We start from the raw sequence: 18,776 nt of genomic DNA, 5'->3' as shown, positions 1-18,776 counted from the left end.
TGATGTGGCTCCTGCTGTTGGGGGGCTGCTGGGTGGGTCCCCCCAGTCCTGGGAGCCCCCCAGAATCTCTTCCATGGAGGGGTTCTGCTCCACTGCAGGGACCCCCAGCCCTGGGGGCTCCCCTTTGTCCTGTGGGGTCTCCAAGAGGGGAGGAGCCCCCTCCTCTCTCCGCTGCAGGGACAGCCCGGGGTGGTGACAGATGCTGGTGCCCAGCCTTGTGTCCGTCTGTCCGTCCCAGTCCCGTCGTTCCCCCGCCCCCCCGCGCCGTTCCAGCTCCACCATTTCGCAGCACAAAGAGCCGCCCCGGCCCGGCCCTGCCCCAGCAGCTGCCACTTTGTCCCCGGGGTCCCGAGGGGCCGCTGCGGCCCGACCTCGCTCGGTGCGGGGCTGGGGGACACCCCTCGAGGGTACCGGGACCACCCCCAACTCCCGACCAACCCCCTGCACTGCTCCACCGGTGCCCCACGGTGTCCCCCCGGTGCCGGGCCCTGCTCAACCCCCCGGAGGAGCAGCGGGGTCCCGGGGGTGTTCCCACGGGGGTGTCCCCCGGTGGTCCCGCGGTGCGGCCCCGGTTTGGGGGGTGTCCCCCGCCATCCCCCCCCACCCCACGGAGGGTGGCGGTCCCTTTAAATGGCGGCACGGCCCCGGTGGCGGAGGGGGCGGCGGCGGTCGCTGACATCACGCGGGGCCGGGAGCACCTGCGCCCCGCCCGGCTCCGCCACCGGCACCGGCACCGCAGCGCACCGGGCCGGGCGGGCACCGGGGCTGCTGCGGGCCGCCCCCGCCGCCCCCCCAGGTACGCAGCGCGCAGGACGGGACCCGCGGACGGGGATACCGGGACCTACCGGGACCCCTACGGGGCTGGGATGGCTGTAGAGGGACCCCCGCATCTGTACCTGGACCCCCTGAGACCGGCCCAGCTGTACCGGCACCCCCGGTTCTGTACCGGGACCTCCCCAAGCCCCCGGGCGCCTCGTCCAGGCGGGGAACCCCGCACCGGCTCCGCTGCCCCGCACCGGGAAGGGGCACCCCCCCACCCCCCCCTCCGCCTTCCATTGCGGCCGTACCGGGACAGGCCCCCCGCACCGGGACCCCGTTCTGCCCCCGCCGCCCCCGGAGCCGGTGTCGCTCCCGGGCCCTGCGCAGCGCGGCCCGGCCGGTGCCGCGTGACGTCACTGGGGATCCCGGGGGCCGGGGGGAGCTGGGGGGCGCCGGTGTCCCCGCGGCCGAACCGGGCAGCACCGGTACCGTGCGGGGTCCCGGTCCCCGGTGCGCCGCCGTTCCCGGAGGTCGAGCTGGGTCTGCGGGGAGCGAGGGGGGGAACGAACGGGAGAGCGCGCGGGGGGGGGAACGGGGGGACGTTCCCGGGAGGTGCCGGTACGGGCTGGGGGAGCCCCGGGGGAAGCCGGGGGTCCCGGAACCAGGGGTAGGGGGGTGGGGGGGCGTCCCCGCGTGGGGATTCCCCCCGCCCTGACCCCGCCGGGGGCGGGGATCCCCCTCCCACGTGGGCGCGCGCCCGCCCCCGGTGACGCCACGGCGGCGCCGCTCCCGGTGACGCCACTGCGGCCGCCGTGACGTGCGGGGCGTGGGGGGAGGCGGAGGGGACGGGGAAGGGGGGGGTGGGGGGGGAAGGAGGAGGACGGGACGGGACGGGGGCGGTCCCGGGACCGCCCGGCGGCGCGAGGCGCTTCCTGCCGCGGCCGCGGGTTCGGCTGTCCGCGGCCCGGCTCCTGGTTACCGGATCGGAGCGGAGGGGCCCGGCCCGGTGCGGCGGAGGGGCCGCGCCATGCCGAGCCGTCCCCCGCCCCACGCCGCCTGAGCCGGGCCCGCGCCGCCGCCTGCCAGGTGCGGGGTCGCGGCGGAGGAAAGGGGGAGGCCCGGGCGGTAACGGGCCGTTAACGGCCCCGGGGGAAGGCAGCGAGGGGCTGGGAGGGTCGGTTGAGGCGGTTTGGGCCCGGCGGCGGGGGCACTCCGCTCCCCTTTGCTGACCTCGGTGAGACGCCGTGCTCTCCCCCCGCTTCCCCCTGCGCATCCCGGTTCCATGGCCTGACCCCCCCTCCTCCTCCTCCGTTACCGGCTCCCGGTGACTCCCCCGCTCCCCTCCCGGTGCAGCGGCCAAGGGCCCAGACCCGCGGGGAGTTCCAGCCCCGTTCCCAGTGCCCGGTGCGGTTCTCCCGCTGCCCCGTCCCGGAGCTCCCTCCGGTACCGCCCGGCCGTGTCCCCCCCGCCCCACCGGGACCGGGACCCCCGTGCAGCGGACACCGAGCCCCCCATCCCCGGAGAACCGGCGAGGGATATGGAGGTGTCCTTGCCGCAGGGACCGGGGGGACACCGGTCCCGTGTCCCCCCGGTGTGTCCGTGCCCGCAGGAAGTGGCCGGGAAATGGCAGCCGGTTGTTGCGTCTCGTTGTTTTTGAAACGTCCTTTTTAATCAGGTCGCGTCACGCTCCCGGGGCCTCCCGGGGCCTCCCGGTGCCACCGAACCGGGGAAGCACCGGGGAACGGCACCGGCTCCACGGCACCGGCGGTTCCCCCTCAGCCGGGAGCTCTGTCCCCCCCTCCCCAGCTCAGCTCCCGGGGACAGCCCCGGCCCCGGTGTCCCTGTGGGGATCCCAGGGCCCGGTGGTGCCGCTGCCACCGGGTGTCCCCAGCGCTGCCACGTCGGCCGTGCCCGGTGTGGCGGGGTCAGCTCGGTGCCCACCTTGTCACCCACGGTGCTGCCATCCGAGGCTCTCTTGCCCCTCGCCCTCCTCACCTTGCCCAGCTCCGGTTTCTCACCGTGGCCCAGTTTCAGCTCCACGCTCAGGGCGGGGGGAGCGGGACAACAGGAGCCCCGGTGAGGGTGGGAGGTGACAAATGGCCTTGGGTGGCTGTGGATGACCATGGATGACCAATGTCCTGGCGCTGGCCGAGCTCCCAGCCATGCCAAGGCTGGCCCTGCCCTCTGCCAGGCCTGGCACCCTGGAGCAAGGCTGACATTCCCACTTTGCTTTCATTTTCCCTCAGTCCCTTCCTCATGTTCCCAAACCATCCCAGTCCACCTCCGTGTGCCACCTGCAGCCTCCACCTGCCCCGGTGGCCCTGGCACATCCCTCGGTGGCCCTGGCACAGCCCTTGGTGGCCCTGGCACTGCTGTGACCTCCAGGGCAGGCAGCCGCCTTCCTGGCCGGCCCATCACACACGGGGTGGGACCGGAAAGGCTTTTCCTTATCCAGCCCCAAAAGGTTTTTCCTTCTCCAGCCCCGGTGTCCCCACGGTGTCCCCAGGCCCGGGGGTTCCAGCTGGCTCAGGCCATAGGCCGGTTCAGGGCTCGGGGGAGGCGGCTCCGGGTCCGTCCTGGTTTGTCCAGGATTGTGGCGGCGGCGGCACCGCCCATACGGGTTCCTCCGGTGCATGAATCACCCGGTGGCCCTGGCCAGGCTTTGGTGGCCCCTGCGGCCCTGCCAGGGCACCAGCTGAGGGTGTGATGAAATCGGGGTTTCGACACGGGCTGTGCCAACCATTGCTGCTCGAGCGCCGAGCGCGGCGGCCTTGGCCCTTCCGGGGAGCTCGGTGACGCCTTGGATGGTGGCAAGTGTGGCACAGCCGGGGGTGACACCACCCTGGGGTGTCCCTGTGGGTCCCCAACACCACTGGGGCTCCGTGCTCATCTGCTGGGCTTGCAGGGCCTCAGTGCCCTCAGTTCCCTCATGTCCTATCCTGGGATGGACCCACCGGGATCTGTCCCTGTGGCCTCGGGTTTGAGGGAGCATTTGGGGTTCCTGGGGGATGAAGGTCACCAGGATCCCTACTGAACCCCAGGCCTCAGGTTTGAGGGAGCATTTGGGGTTCCTGAGGGATGAATTCACCAGGATCCCTCCTTGTGGCCTTAGGTTTGGAGTTCCTGGAAGATTAAAGTCACCAGGATGCCTCCTGGGCTACAGGCCTCGGGTTTGAGGGAGCATTTGGGGTTCCTGAGGGATGAATTCACCAGGATCCCTCCTTGTGGCCTTGGGTTTGAGGGAGCATTTGAGGGGTTCCTGAGGGGTGAATTCACCAGGATCCCTCCTTGTGGCCTTGGGTTTGAGGGAGCATTTGAGGGGTTCCTGGGGGATGAATTTCACCAGGATCCCTCCTCGGCCACAGGCCTAGGGTTTTAGGGAACATTTGGGGTTTCTGGGGGATGAAGGTCACCAGGATCCCCCCTTGTGGCCTCAGGCCTCGGATTTGAGGGAGCCTTTGGGGTTCCTGGGGGATGAATTCACCAGGATCCCAGGTTTGAGGGAACATGTGCGGGGTTCCTGGGGGATGAAGGTCACTAGAATCCCTCCTTGTGGCCTCGGGTTTGAGGGGCTGTTTGGAGGGTTCCTGTGGGATGAATTTCACGAGGATCCTGGAGTAGCCACGGGATGGTGGCACACAGTGGTCACACCTTGGAGGTGATGGCTGTCCCTGGGGTGACAGGCTGTGCTCAAGCAGGTGGCAGCTCGTCCAGCTGGGGTGGCTGGGCCTGGGCCAGGTGGCATCTCAGTCCTGGGGAGCTTCAGTGTCACTTGTCACCCTCCCCAGGCTGGGGAGCACAAAGGGAGGGTCAGAGGTGGGTGGGTCACCACAGGTCAGTGGTGGGAGGGTCACCACACTGGCCACCCCAGTCCTCACCAGTGACTGACCCCATCTTGTCCCCGTGCAGAAATGGAAACAAACAACCACCTGAACTTCACTGGCCTTTCCTCTGCACCCGCTGCCTCAGGACCGAAACCCACGCCTGCCTCAGGGGACTCCCCCTTCGCCCACAGCTCCACGCTCGGCTTCCCCCAGCAAGGGAAAAGTGAGTGAGGACACGGGGACAGGGGTGGGGTGGCTGTGGGGCAGAGGGGACACGGGGATGGAGGGGCTGCAGGGACAGAGGGGACACAGAGGGGCTGCAGAGACACAGGGATGGGAGGGCTGCAGGGACAGGGGACACAAGGATGGAGGGGCTGTAGGGACAGAGAGGACACAGGAATAGAGGGGCTGCAGGGATGGAGTGGCCGTGGGGCTGGAGGTGACACAGGGATGGGAGGGCTGTGAGGCCCGAGGGGACACAGGGATGGGAGGGCTGCAGGGACAGAGGGGACACAGGGATGGGATGGCTGCAGGGACAGAGAGATGGGGTGGCTGTGGGGGCAGAGGGGACACAGTAATAGAGGGACTGCAGGGATGGAAGGGCTGTGGGGCCAGAGGGGACCCAGGGATGGACGGGCTGCAGGGACGGGGTGGCTGTGGGGCCACAGGGATGGGAGGGCTGAAGGGACAGAGGGATGGGATGGCTGCAGGGACAGAGGGCTGGAGGGGCCATGGCCAGCAGCAGCTCCAGCGCGGGGGGCCAGGGCCAGGGTCTGTGTGTCCCCGCCGCCGCCTTGGCCTAGAAAAGCGGCCGTGCCAGCCCCGGGGCCGTGCGTGGATTTGGCCGCTCAGCTGATCCCGCACAGCCCTGCCAAGCTCGGCTAATCCCCGGCGTCCTGCGGCGCTCGGTTTGGCAAACGGGGACCGTGAACCCCCCCCTTCCCTCCCTGCTTCTCTCCAGCCATGGGGAGGGGGGGCACACCAGCAGGGCTTTGGCAGCTGCCCTGCCTGGCCATTGATCCATCCTCAACCCCAGTGGAGAGACTCTGCAGTGTTCAGCCCTGTGCTGGCACAGCCAGTTTGGCAAACAGGGATTGTGCAGCTCCCCCCCCTTCTCTCCAGGCATGGGGAGGGGGGACACCAGCAGGGCTTTGGCAGCTGCCCTGCCTGGCCATTGATCCATCCTTAAACCCACTGGAGACACCCCACGGTGCTCAGCCTGGTGCTGGCACAGCCGATTTGGCAAATGGGGATCGTGCATCTCCCCCCTTCCCTTCCCTTCCTCCCTGCTTCTCTCCATGCATAGGGAGGGTTAGGGGACACCAGCAAGGTTTTGGCAGCTGCCCTGCCTGGCCATTGATCCATCCTGAAACCCATTGGAGAGACCTCACGGTGCTTGGCCCGGTGCCATGGCAGAGCCGCTTTGGCAAATGGGGACCGTGCAGCTTCCCCCCTTCTCTCCAGCCATGGAGAAGGGGGACACAAGAGCATGGCTTTGGCAGCTGCCCTGCCTGGCCATTGATCCATCCTCAGCCCCGCTGGAGAGAGCCCTGAGCTCCCTGTGCTTCCTCCCTCAGGTCTGAACGGGGGCATGAATGTCAATGGCTTCTCTACTGTATCCCACCCCGGTACTTCAGGGACCTTCTCACCCGGCTCCGCTGCCGCCGGGGCCCAGCCCCTCCGCCCCTACGACTGCCTGTGGGACTACTCCCCCTACACACCCGCCGGTGCTGCTGCTGGTGGCCTCAAGGACGGGGGAGGCCCTCCCAACCTCGGACAGTTCCCCCTCAACGGCGTGGCCGGGGGGTCCCGGCCGGTCTCGCCCCCGGGGCACGGCACCAACCTGCGGGCAGGCGGGCAGGAGCTGTGGGGCAACGGCACCGCAACGGTGCCCATGGGGCTGAGCTTTGACTCGCAGGAGCTCTATGAGTCCTTCCACGAGCAGAGCTTTGAGTTGATGCAGAATGGGCCTGAGGGGTTCTACACCACGGGTCAGTCCTCGTCTGTGCTGAGCTCGGACACGCAGCCCTTCCCAAACGAGCCAGAGCCCAGCCAGGGAGACGCTGAGGGTGCAGCCAAAGAGATGCCCAGCACCACCAGCACCACCAGCACCATCACGGAGAATGGGGGTGGGCTGGTGGGCAGCCAGGAGCTGGAGGAGGCACAGCCAGGTAGGAGCCCTGAGGGCTGGCAGAGCTCTGGGATGCAGTCCTGGGTGGGTGGTGAATCCTGGTGGGGTTGGGCATTGTGTTCTTGGGGAATCCCAGCTGCTCTGACCCGCCTGCCCAGTGTCCTGGATGGGGTTTGGCCGGTCACAGCTTGGAGGAGGTGTTAGGATCTCATAAAACCAGGCTGGGTGTCACCACCCCATGCCAGGTAGGAGCCCTGAGGGGCTGGCAGAGCTCTGGGGCCCTGGAAGGTGGGTGGTGAATCCTGGTGGAGATGGGCATCGTGTTTCTTGGGGTGGAGATGGGCATCGTGTTCTTGGGGAATCTCAGCTGCTCTGACACCCCTGCCCAGTGTCCTGAATGGGATTTGGTCGGTCACAGCTTGGAGCAGGCATTGGGATCTCATAAAACCAGGCTGGGTGTCACCACGCCATGCCATGGAGGGCTGGCTGTCCCACCACAGTGACCACCAGCAGTGGGGATCCCCCCCAGCTCTGTCTCCATCACATCTCAGGATCTGTTTTTGGTCGATTGCTCCTTTCAGACCTGAAGATCTGCAGCTACAATGGGGCCACAGCCGCTGGCACAGGGTCACTGGGGCCGGAGGGGGCCAGCGGGTGCTTGGGGGAGGCATCACCCATCGCCCCACGGCTGGAGGACACCCACATCCTCAGCGAGGACCCTCTGGAGCCCTTCGAGTCCCTGGCCAGAGGTAGGGGGGATGTCAAGGGGGGCACAAAAATTCCCTGGGTGGGAAGCAGTGCCAGCTCTTGTCGGTCCCCACTTAGGGATGTAGTGGTGGGGATGCTGCAGTGGTCGTGGGGATGGGGTGGAGACCGTGAAGATGCTGTGGTGGCCATGGGGATGGGGCGGTGGAGATGCTGTGGTGGTGGGGATGTGTTGGTGGCCCTGGCGATGCAGTGGTGGCCGTGAGGATGCTGTAGCCATGGGGATGTGTTGGTGGCTGTGGGGATGTGTTGGTGGCCGTGGGGATGCTGCGGTGGCCGTGGGGATGCTGCGGTGGCCGTGGGGATGCTGTGCTGGCTGTGGGGATGGGGTGGTGGCGGTGGCGATGCCGTGGTCGTGGGGATGGGCTGGTGGAGATGTGGTGGCCATGGGGATGCTGTGGCCGTGGGGATGCCGCGGTGGCCGTGGGGAAGCTGCAGTGGCCGTGAGGATGTGTTGGTGGCCATGGAGATGCGGTGACCGTGGGGATGTGTTGGTGACCGTGAGGATGCTGTGGCTGTGGGGATGCTGCGGTGGCCCCGGCGCTCTCCCGAGGCAGGGGCGGGCCCGCGTCCCCGGCTCGCTGCCGGCTTTTCCTTCCCGTCCTTCCTTCCCGTCCTTCCCAGCTCCGTGACGAGGCGGTTACTCAGCGCCTGAACTTCCGCGCTGCTGAGCATCGCCACGGCCATTTTGGGCTCCTCCGCTTCCCAGAGGAGGAGAAGGAGGCGGAGCTGGGGGGGGGGGGGGAAGGGGGGGGGGGGAAGGGGGGGGGGTACCCAAACCCCTTTTAACCCCTCTGCTGCCGGAGCCTTTCCATCCACTCTACACACACCCCATTCCCCCTTGAGCGGAGATGTTGCTCCGTGCGCCCCCAACCCTGGTGCTCGCCCCCCTCCCCAGACCCCGGCACGGGCGATTTGTACGCGATGGACGACTCGCAGCTGGTGAGCGACAAATCCCCCTTGGAGGAGCCCCCCGACCTGGCTGCCAGCCCCCCACTCCACGCCGGCCCCTTCAGCCTGCTGCCCGCCAGCCCCTCGCCGGCCCCGCTGCTCCAGGCCCCCGGCTCGCCGCCCGCCCTGCCCGGTACGTGCTGCCCCCCACACCGGGAGGGGATCGGGGTCTCGTTCCCCACGAGGGATCACCAGGGGTCACCCCACCGGTCTCATTCCCCACGAGGGATGCCTCGTGAGCCCCACGGGGATGGGGGTCTCGTTCCCCACGGCGGCTGCATCGTGAGCCCCACGGGAGTCACCCCAACAGTCTCCATCCCCACGAGGGATGCATCGTGAGCCCCACGGGGATGGGGGTCTCGTTCCCCACGAGGTATGTCCCGTTAGTCCCACGAGGGTCACCCCACCGATCTCGATCCCCACGAGGGATGCACCGTAAGCCCCACGGGGATCAGCCCTGGCTCCCCACGAGGGATGCACCGTGAGCCCCACGGGGATGGGGGTCTCGTCCCCCACGAGGGATGTCCCGTTCGCCCCACGGGGGTCACCCCACCGGCCCGGTTCCCCACGAGGGATGCACCGTGAGCCCCACGGAGATGGGGGTCTCGTTCCCCACCAGGGATGCCCCATGAGGGTCTCGGTGGCACCGGCGAGGCCCCCGGGCAGCGCAGGGAGGGAGGGGACGCGCGGCCCCGGTGACGTGTCCGGTGACGTTCCTGACCTTGGCTCCTCAGGCGACGACGGCGAGCTGAAGAGCGGCGACCACGCGGGGCTGCGCGACTCGGGGTCCCTGGAGCTCGACCCTCCGCTGGAGCCGGACTCGCCGGCCCCGTCTGCTGAGGAGGAGGAGGAGGAGGAGGAAGAGGAGGAGGAAGAAGAGGAGGAGGAGGAGGCTGCCGACAGCTGCCCGGAGACTTCGGCCGCGCCGGGAGAGGGAGAGAGCGAGGAGCCGGCCCTGCTGAGCGCCTCGGGTGCAGGTGTGGCCGCCCCCCAGCCCCGGGCTGACCCCCCCGGTGCCCCCCGGCCGCCGGCCCATGGTCCCCTCTGTCCCCTTCCCGCAGGTGATGTCCCTCGGCGGCGCATCGCCACGCAGGAGGAGGTGCGCTTCCCGCTGCAGCACGGGTACGTGGGGTGGCCCCCGAGCCTGTTCCCTTTCCCCTGTCCTGTTCCTGTCCCCCTCTGGCCGTTCTGCCCCACAGCTCTATCCCCGACACTGTCCTCTCCTCATCCTGCCTCAAAAAACTACCAAAACTACCGTCCCCTTCCAACCATCCTGCTCCTGAAATTATCCCCATCGTGTCCCCGTCCTGTCCCCCTCGTGTCCCCATCCCCTCCCCATCCTGCCCCTGTCCCCACCTCCTTTCCCATCCTCCCCCTCTCTCCATCCCTTTCCCATCCTGTCCCCATCCCCAACCCCTCCCACTGCTCTGTCCCCGGCACTGTCCCCTCCCCATCCTGCCTCAAATACTACCAAAACTACCGTCCCCTTCCCACAATCCTGCCCCTAAAACTACCGTCCCCTTCCCACCATCCTGCTCCTGAAACCATCCCCATCCTGTCCCCTTTGTGTCCCTATCCTGCCCCTAAAACTACCGTCCCCTTGCCACCATCCTGCTCCTGAAACTATCCCTGTCCTGTTCCCATCCTGCCCCTAAAACTACCGTCCCTTTCCCACCATCCTGCTCCTTAAACTATCCCTGTCCTGTCCCTATCCTGCCCCTAAAACTACCGTCCCTTTCCCACCATCCTGCTCCTGAAATTTTCCCCATCCTGTCCCCACCCCTTTCCCATCCTCCCCCTCTCTCCATCCCCTCCCCATCCTGTCCCTCGCCCTGTCCCCTCGGTCCTATCCCCTCCCCATCCTGTCTCCTGGTGCTGTCCCCTCGGTCCTATCCCCTCCCCATCCTGTCCCTGGCCCTGTCCCCTCCCCATGGTGCCCCACGGCCCCGGGTGACGCTGCCGTGCCCAGGTGGAGGCGGGAGGTGCGGATCAAGAAGGGGAACCATCGCTGGCAGGGTGAGACCTGGTACTACGGCCCCTGCGGGAAGAGGATGAAGCAATTCCCGGAGGTCATCAAGGTACCGCCTCTGGGGACACCAAATGTTTGAGAATGTTTGGGGTATTTGGGATATTTTGGGGTATTTGGGACATTTAGCATGTTTGGGGTATTTGGGATATTTTGGGGCACTTGGGGGGATTTGGGATATTTAGAATATTTGGGGTATTTTGGACATTTGGGGTGTTTGGGCTATTTTGGGACATTTGGGACATGTAAAATATTTTGGGGTATTTGGGATATTTTGGGTGTTTGGAATATTTTGGGGAATTTGGGACATTTAGAATGTTTGGGGTATTTGGGATATTTTGGGGCATTTGGGGGATTTGGGATATTTAGAATATTTGGGGTATTTTGGACATTTGGGATATTTGGAGACATTTGGGGTATTTTGAATATTTTGGGACTTTTGGGGGATTTGGGATATTTAAAATATTTGGGGTATTTAGGCTATTTTGGGGTATCTGGGATATTTAGAATATTTGGGGTATTTGGGCTGTTTTGGGGCATTTGGGGATTTGGGCTATTTAGGGACTTTTGGAGGATTTGGGACATTTAAAATATTGGGGATATTTGAGGTATTTAGGAGATTTTGGGATATCTGGGATATTTGGAGTACTTGGGGCATTTGGGATATTTTGGGGCATTTGGGGTATTTGAAAATTTAGAATATTTGAGAATATTTGGGGACATTTGGGAATATTTGAGGTATTTGGAATATTTTGGGGTATTTGGGATAGTTGGGGCATTTGGGGTATTTGAAAATTTAGAATATTTGAGAATATTTGGGGACATTTGGGAATATTTGAGGTATTTGGAATATTTTGGGGTATTTGGGATAGTTGGGGCATTTGGGATATTTGGGGTCATTGAGATATTTGGGACATTCAGAATATTTGGAATATTTGGGCTCTTTTGGGACATTTGGGGTATTTTGAATATTTGGGACATTTTTGGGGAGTTATGGGGGAGGAGGCCAGTTCTGACCCACCAGAACCCCCCCAAAGCTCAGAACTGCAGCTGATGGAGGCTGTGGTGAACTCAGAACCACTGACCTTCCTCCCAACCTTCCTCCTCCTCCTCGCTGTCCCCAGTACCTGAGCAGGAACATGGTGCAGGACGTGCGGCGCGAGCACTTCAGCTTCAGCCCCCGCATGCCCGTGGGAGACTTCTACGAGGAGAGGGACACTGCAGAGGTGGGTATGGGGGCTGCTGTGCCCCCCAACCCCTTCCTGTGCCCACGGGTGACCCCAACGTGTGCCCCACAGGGCATGCAGTGGGTGAAGCTGAGCCCCGAGGAGATCCCCGGGCGCATCCAGGCCATCACGGGCAAGCGCGGCCGGCCCCGCAACGCCGAGAAGGTCAAAGGCAAGGAGCCCCCGGCCACCAAACGGGGCAGGGGCCGCCCACCCAAGGTCAGGATGGTGGATTTGCTCAGCAAGACGGATGCACGGCTGCTGAAGAGGCTGGAAGCACAAGGTAACCCCCTTTCCATCCCCTGTGTGAGGCTCCTCGCAGCTTGGTGGGATCGTGGTTCATGTCCGCTCTGTGCTCCCTTCCAGAGGTGCTCAGCGAGGAGGACAAGCTGAAAATGAGCAAGATCAAGAAGAAAATGAGGCGGAAGGTGCGGGTATGGGGATCTGGGGGGGATTTTCCCTGGTGCAGGGGGTCCCTGAGCAGGTCTTGTCCCCCCCTCAGGCCAAGAACAAGCAGAAGCAGGAGGCCAAAGCCCCCAGGACCAAGGAGGCCAAGAAGAAATCCAAGGTGAGTCCGTGGGCAGAGGGAGGAGATGAAAAATGAAAAATGGATTTTCTCCCTTACCTTTTTCTATCTGGGCTCTGACTCAGGTCAAGGAGAAGAAGGGGAAGGCAGAGAAGGGCAAGGACAAGGCCAGGCCCAAGGAGAAGAAGGCCAAAGGGGCTCGCAAGGCAGACAAGGGGCTGCTGGCCCAGCGGCGCCTGGAGGAGCGGCGGCGGCAGCAGCTCATCCTGGAGGAGATGAAGAAACCCACAGAGGACATGTGCCTGGGGGACCACCAGGTGGGCCATGCTGGGGGGCTCAGAAATGTCACCCCGAGGAGCCACCAGCTGGTTCTGACCTCTCCTTTCTTCTCCCTGATCCACAGCCCCTGCCAGCCTTCTCCCGCATCCCGGGGCTGGTCCTGCCCAGCCGTGCCTTCTCCGACTGCCTGACGGTGGTGGAGTTCCTGCAGAGCTACGGGAAGGTGCTGGGGCTGGAGCCAGCCCGGGACGTGCCCACGCTGGGGGCGCTGCAGGAGGGGCTGCTGGGGGTGGCCCCTGGCGTGGGGCAGCTGCAGGACCTGCTGGTGAGGCTGCTGCAGGCGGCGCTGTGCGACCCGGGGCTGCCACCCTACTGCCAGGTGAGACCCCTTCCCTTCCCTTCCCTTCCCTTCCCTTCCCTTCCCTTCCCTTCCCTTCCCTTCCCTTCCCTTCCCTTCCCTTCCCTTCCCTTCCCTTCCCTTCCCTTCCCTTCCCTTCCCTTCCCTTCCCTTCCCTTCCCTTCCCTTCCCTTCCCTTCCCTTCCCTTCCCTTTTTTCTCTTTTTCTCCCTTTTTCACCACCTTCCCCTGACTGGGGCTACCAAACTCAGGACAAAGAATCCTAAATTTGGGATTAAAATTTAGGATTCTTTGTCCTGAGTAAGAAATGGGTTCTCCCTTTTCTTGCCTGTGGCCATCCCCCTCCTCACCCCCAGCATCTTTTGGGATGTCCCCCCATCCATCCTTGTACCAGGAGCACCTCTGGGCAGGAACCCCCTCCTGACAAACCCCTGTGGGGGCAAGGAGGAGACTCCCTAAACCTTTCTTTCCCCTTTTTCTTCTTTCCCTCATTTTCCCTTTGTTCTTTCTTTTTCTTCCATTTTTCCCCACCACTTTTTATTTTTACTTCTGCTTTCACTTTCCTTACCTTTTCTCTCGCTTTCTTCCTTTCCCCCCTCCCCTCTCTGGGGATGTCAGTGCCTGAAAAACTCAGAACAGAGAATCCTGAATTTGGGATTTGCTGCTCTCCCTCTTCTTCTTACATCTGGCCATCCCCCTCCTTACCCCCAGCATCTTTTGGGGTGTCCCCCCATCCATCCCTGTGCCAGGAGCACCTCTGGGCAGGAACCCCCTCCTGATAAACCCCTTTGGGGGCAATGAGGGCACTCCCCAAACCTCTCCCTTTGCTCTGGGCAGTCCCTGAAGATCCTGGGGGAGAAGGTGTCGGAGATCAGCCTGAACAGGGACACGGTGTCGGAGGTGCTGCGCTGCTTCCTGACGGCGCACGGTGCGGGCGCGGCTCTGTGCGAGGGGCTGCGCACCAAACCCTTCCAGGCGCTGCCCCCCGAGCTCAAGGCCTCCATCCTGGTCTTCCTCATCAACGAGCTCAACAGCAGCGCCCTCATCATCAGGTGGGGCTGGTTTGGGGGGCAGGAAAATCCTTTAATTTGAAGTGTTGGAGTGGATCCTGTTTGCTGGAGCCATGTCCATCTCTTGCTGTGCAGTGAGATCGACAAGACCTTGGAGAGCATGGCCAACTACAGGAAGAACAAGTGGATCATTGAGGGGCGACTGCGCAGGTTGGTGGGGAGGGGGCTTTGCTTTCAGCCTCATCATCATCCCCTCTGAGTGACCAGGTGCCTCAGGGTGGGCAGGGGGACGTCTCTGTGTCACTAGGACACAAAATAACACGAGCGCACACAACGCTGCTCTCAAGGTGAAGAAAAAGGGAAGTTTACTTTCTGACTCCCAACATTTATAGATTTTCAAAAGTGACAGTGGATTGGAGGGTGAAAGGGCCACCTCTCCAATGACACTGGACAAACAGTCCATCAGATTTCTCCTCCTCCATAAAAGAATGCAAAATAAGTTATTTACAGAGAGTGTGTGAGAATCTGGCTGTGGGATTGAGGGGCTGGAAGGTTGGGGGGCTGAAAAATTGGGGTTTTTAGGATTGGAGGGCTGTGGGATTGAGGGGCTGCAGGGTTGGGGGACTGAAAAATTGGGGTTTATAGGATTAGGGGACTGTGGGATTGAGGGGCTGAAAAATTGGGGTTTGAAGGATTAGGGGGCTGTGGGATTGAGGGGCTGCAGGGTTGGAGGGCTGAAAAATTGGGGTTTGTAGGATTAGGGGGCTGAGAACCAGGTATGATAATCTTTGTGGGTCTCCCTCCAAAGCAGAATATTTTATAATTTTCTATGTGACAAAGTTTGCTACAAGAATATAAACATCAGAAGGCTTAGAAAATCTTAAAAAGTCAGGGAGAACAGGTAGCCAACACCTCCACCTGTGTCCTGGCAGGCTGAAGGTCGCCCTGGCCAAGAAGACAGGCCGTCCTGAGTCGGAGATCACGGGGCTGGAGGACGGGCGGCGCCGGCGCAGCTCCCGCCTGACCGAGGACATGGGGCTGGAGATGGAGGAGGAGGAGGAGACCCGAGGGAGGAGATCCCGCAGGGAGGAGGAGGTGGGGTGCTCCAGGCTCTGTTGTGGGGGGCAAAAGTGAGGGTGCCACCTCAGGGGTGTCTTCCCTGTGACTGATCCATCCCCAGGATTGACCTGCCCTACATTGGGCGGCAATATATTGGAATTAAATACCAATATATTGAAATTAAATACCAATATAGCTGGATGGAACATGCCTGGGTTTGTCTGGCCCTTGCTGCTTGACCAAAGGTGGCAGCTGTGGTGGTTTCACCTCAGAGACACCTTTTGGCTGGCTGGATATTGCAGCAAAAGTGAGGGTGCCACCTCAGGGGTCTCTTCCCTGACTGATCCATCCCCAGGATGGAGCTGCCCTACGTTGGGTGCCAATATATAGGAATTAAATACCAATATAGCTGGATGGAACGTGCCTGGGTTTGTCCAGCCCTTGCTGCTTGACCAAGGGTGGCAACTGTGGTGGTTTCACCTCAGAGATACCTTTGGCCAGCTGGATATTGCAGCTGGGTGCTTGGGACAGGTCCAGGCTTGCAGGAGCTCAGGTTTACCCTGGTGGAGAAGCTTTAAGGCGATGGTGAAGGAAAGGAGTCGGTTCTGCTGGAGGGTTTGGATGCAGAGCTTTGTTGTGGCCCACAGGCCTCTGAATGCAGCAACAGCTCCAGCAGAACTCCCTGAGCCCGTGGTTGCTGTTCCTTTTAACCCCGGGGAGAGGGGCAGGGAAGGGGTAGGGATCCCACCAACCAGGTACAGGAGGGGGAAGTCTTTAGGAGACAAAGGACACCTGGATGGCCCAATGTCCCCCAGGGCTGAGAGGCCTCTTTTGAACTTTGTTCTTCTGGAATGCCAAGATTGATGGACAGCACTCAGCAGGGGCAAGGGAGGGGGAAAGGAGAGGTGATTGTCACACTGGGATAACTGAGACCCTTTCCCAGGTTGACACGTCTACATCCAGCGTGCCGGAGCTGGAGCGGCAGATTGAGAAGCTGGCCAAGGTGAGCTGGTGCTGGAGGGTTGGGGTTCAGCCCTTCTGGGGGGCTGCAGCCCCCTCACCGCCCCCTTCTCTCCTCAGAGGCAGATGTTCTTCCGCAAGAAGCTGCTCCATTCCTCCCAGACCCTTCGTGCAGCCTCCCTGGGCCAGGACCGGTTCCGGAGGCGCTACTGGGTCCTGCCCCACCTGGGCGGCATCTTCGTGGAGGGCGCCGAGGGTGAGTGGGGAAGGAGCTTTCTGGGGGGATGAAAAACAACTGTAACAGCTGGGAGAGGAGCCCACAGCTCACCTGCTCGTCCTCCTGCTGTCACAGCAGCTGAGGTGGTGCCTCAGGAGCCTCCTGAGGAGAAGATGTCCCCGCTGGTGTCCCCGGTGAAGGAGGAGCCGGCCGCCGTGCCCGTCGCCAGCCGCACCAGCTGCCCGACCTCGGCCTCCCGTGCCCGTGGGAGGCCCCGGAAAAGCAAAGAGGAGCTGGCCCAGCCCTGCCAGCCCTGCCAGCCCTGCCCAGTGCCCATCAACGGCGTCCTGGAGGAGCCAGAGCCGCTGGGGCAGAGCCAGCACGACCTGAGCCAGTCGGCGTTCCTGTCCTGGCTGAGCCAGACCCAGTCGTCCCTGCTCAAGGACTCGGTTCTCACCCCGGCCAGCAGCCCTGGCAAAGGGGACACGGGGCTCACCGAGGCCCCCTCGGACCCCATGGAGGAGGAAGAGGAGGAGGAGGAAGAGGAGAGAGCCCAGGAGGCCGTGGCAAAGAGAGGGCCCTGGTTTAACCTGCTGCCCCGCACGCCTTGCGACGACCGAGCCCCCCTCGCTACCTCCTCGGCCGAGCCCTCGCCACGAGCCCCCGCAGCCCCCCGCAGCCAGAGCAGGGGGGAGCCCCCCAAGGGCTCAGCACGGCAGGTACAGGGCTGGGGGGGCTGCAGCCAGCACTTGCACCCCAACCCGAGGGGCTGGATGGGGAGGGGGATTCACCCTGGGGGGCTGCAGGGTGTGGGGTGGGACCCCCTGTGTGACCTGGTGGGACAGGGTGGGGTCAGTCCTGCTGCTTTTGATGGGCTGGGGAGAAGGGACACTGCTCCTGGGGTGGGAAGGGTGCAGGGTTTGGGGGGGCTGTGGGGTTGCGGGGCTGAAAAATTGGGGTTTGTAGGATTAAGGGGCTGCAGGATTGGGGGCTGTGGGTTTGAGGGGCTGCAGGGTTTGGGGAGCTCTGGGATTGAGAGGCTGTGGGGTTGAGGGGCTGAAGAATTTGGGTTTGTAGCATTAGGAGGCTGTGGGATTGAGGGGTTGAAGAATTGGGGTTTGTAGCATTAGGAGGCTGTGGGATTGAGGGGTTGAAGAATTGGGGTTTGTAGGATCAGGGGGCTGTGGGATTGAGGGACTGCAGGACTGGGGGCTGTGGGATTGAGGGGCTGCAGGGTTGTGGGGCTAAAAAATTGGGGTTTGTAGGATTAGGAGGCTGTGGGATTGAGGGGCTGCAGGGTTCAGGAGCTGAAAAATTGGGTTTGTAGGATTAGCGGGGTGTGGGATTGAGGGGTTGAAAAATTGGGGTTTGTAGGATTAGGGGGCTGTGAGATTGAGGGGCTACAGGGTTGAGGGGCTGAAAAATTGGGGTTTGTAGGATCTGGGGTCTGTGAGATTGAGAGGTTGAAGAATTGAGGTTTGTAGGATTAGGGGGCTTGTGGGATTGAGGGGTTGCAGGACTGGGGGGGTTCGAGTATTGAGTGTCCAGCTGTTAAAATCTTTGTGGTTCTCCCTCCAAAGCAGAATATTTTATAATTTTCTGTGTGTTTTCTCTGACATTTCTCCCCATCCCTCCAGCTGAACGGCCTACCCTCAGACGACCCCAGAGCCCCACTGCTCGCCTCCACACCAGTGCACGCCGGCCCCAGGGCCCACGGTGCCTGCCCCCGCAGCCAGGCCAGCCTGGAGAAGCTCCAGGATGTGCCAGGACAGCCCAAACGCCGAGGGAGACCCCCCACCAAATTCTTCAAGCAGATGGAGCAGAAATACCTGACGCAGCTGACGGAGCAGCCGGTGCCCAGCGGTGAGAGCCGGGACCCCTGGGACCCCCCCGGTGCCCCTGGCACGGTGCTGAGTGTGGCACTGCCCTTGCAGAGATGCAGAGTGGCTGGTGGTGGCTGAGGGACCCCGAGGAGCTGGAGGCCGTGGCACGGGCGCTGCACCCACGTGGCATCAGGGAGAAAGCCCTGCACAAGCACCTGACCAAGCACAAGGAGTTCCTGCGTGAGGTTTGCCTCAGGAGCACCACTGGTGAGTGCCCCAGAGCCCAGCCCCTGCCCCCAGACCCCCAGCTGGGTGGGGGGCTCTTGTCTGTCCTCCTGTGAGCCCCTCTGTGAGCCCCCAGATTTCATTTTCTGCCCAAATCCCTAAGGCAGGTGGCTGCTCCCTGTTCCCTCCCTCCATCACTGTCATGTCCAGGGATGTGTCTCTCCTCCCTGACCCATTTTCTCCTCTCCAGAACCCACCTTTCCTTTGTGTTTTGGGATTTGGCTCTGCTGCCTGTCCCCCGTTTCTGACCCCCTTTTCTCCTCTCCAGACCCCATCATGACCCTCACCCATTTTGTCCTCTCCAGACCCCATCTTTCCCCTGTGTCCCAGGTTGTGGCTCTGCTCCCTGACCATTTTCTCCTCTCCAGACCCCATCATGTCCCAGGTTGTGGCTCTCCTTCCTTGACCCCGCATTTTCTTCTCTCCAGACCCCATTGTGTCTCAAGATGTGGCTCTCCTGCTTTTCCCCCATCCCTGACCCCATTTTCTGCTCTCCAGACCCCATCATGTCCCCAAATGGGGTTCTGCTGCCTGTCTCCCTGCCCTGACCCCCCTTTTCCACCCTCCAAACCCCATTT

At 63.0% G+C, this 18,776-nt stretch overlaps 2 protein-coding genes across 2 annotated transcripts in view; both read left to right on the top strand.

Moving 5' to 3' along the window:
* Nucleotides 1–2: 2 nt before the first annotated feature.
* LOC132085718 (basic proline-rich protein-like) lies at nt 3–1,170 on the top strand. The gene is made up of 3 exons (XM_059491151.1): nt 3–16; nt 239–942; nt 1,076–1,170. Exons 1-3 carry the CDS (start codon nt 3–5, stop codon nt 1,168–1,170), a joined length of 813 nt encoding a protein of 270 aa, XP_059347134.1.
* Nucleotides 1,171–1,623: 453 nt separating this feature from the next.
* BAZ2A (bromodomain adjacent to zinc finger domain 2A) overlaps nt 1,624–18,776 on the top strand; it is a 29,508-nt gene continuing 12,355 nt past the window's right edge. Inside the window, exons 1-22 of the mRNA XM_059491282.1 lie at nt 1,624–1,845; nt 4,669–4,806; nt 6,161–6,754; nt 7,296–7,463; nt 8,378–8,563; nt 9,165–9,407; nt 9,492–9,552; nt 10,400–10,508; nt 11,581–11,682; nt 11,755–11,965; nt 12,049–12,110; nt 12,185–12,250; nt 12,334–12,525; nt 12,612–12,866; nt 13,682–13,896; nt 13,990–14,064; nt 14,787–14,949; nt 15,857–15,916; nt 15,994–16,129; nt 16,226–16,809; nt 17,728–17,953; nt 18,025–18,180. Coding sequence (XP_059347265.1) covers nt 4,671–4,806; nt 6,161–6,754; nt 7,296–7,463; nt 8,378–8,563; nt 9,165–9,407; nt 9,492–9,552; nt 10,400–10,508; nt 11,581–11,682; nt 11,755–11,965; nt 12,049–12,110; nt 12,185–12,250; nt 12,334–12,525; nt 12,612–12,866; nt 13,682–13,896; nt 13,990–14,064; nt 14,787–14,949; nt 15,857–15,916; nt 15,994–16,129; nt 16,226–16,809; nt 17,728–17,953; nt 18,025–18,180 — 4,000 coding nt within the window. The 5' untranslated portion in view covers nt 1,624–1,845; nt 4,669–4,670. The remainder of the gene's footprint in view (nt 1,846–4,668; nt 4,807–6,160; nt 6,755–7,295; nt 7,464–8,377; nt 8,564–9,164; nt 9,408–9,491; nt 9,553–10,399; nt 10,509–11,580; nt 11,683–11,754; nt 11,966–12,048; nt 12,111–12,184; nt 12,251–12,333; nt 12,526–12,611; nt 12,867–13,681; nt 13,897–13,989; nt 14,065–14,786; nt 14,950–15,856; nt 15,917–15,993; nt 16,130–16,225; nt 16,810–17,727; nt 17,954–18,024; nt 18,181–18,776) is intronic.

The sequence above is a fragment of the Ammospiza nelsoni genome, chromosome 32 (genome assembly GCF_027579445.1).
Source record: "Ammospiza nelsoni isolate bAmmNel1 chromosome 32, bAmmNel1.pri, whole genome shotgun sequence".
NCBI lineage: Eukaryota > Metazoa > Chordata > Aves > Passeriformes > Passerellidae > Ammospiza > Ammospiza nelsoni.
Note: the sequence above shows the minus strand (reverse complement) of the source record. Positions and strands in the feature narration are given on the sequence as shown.

What these genes read in the sequence shown, in the direction of transcription:
- LOC132085718 (XM_059491151.1), top strand. An exon ending in GTACCGGCACCCCCGGTTCT is followed by an intron (nt 943 to 1,075) that starts GTACCGGGACCT and finishes GTACCGGGACAG; the next exon opens with GCCCCCCGCACCGGGACCCC.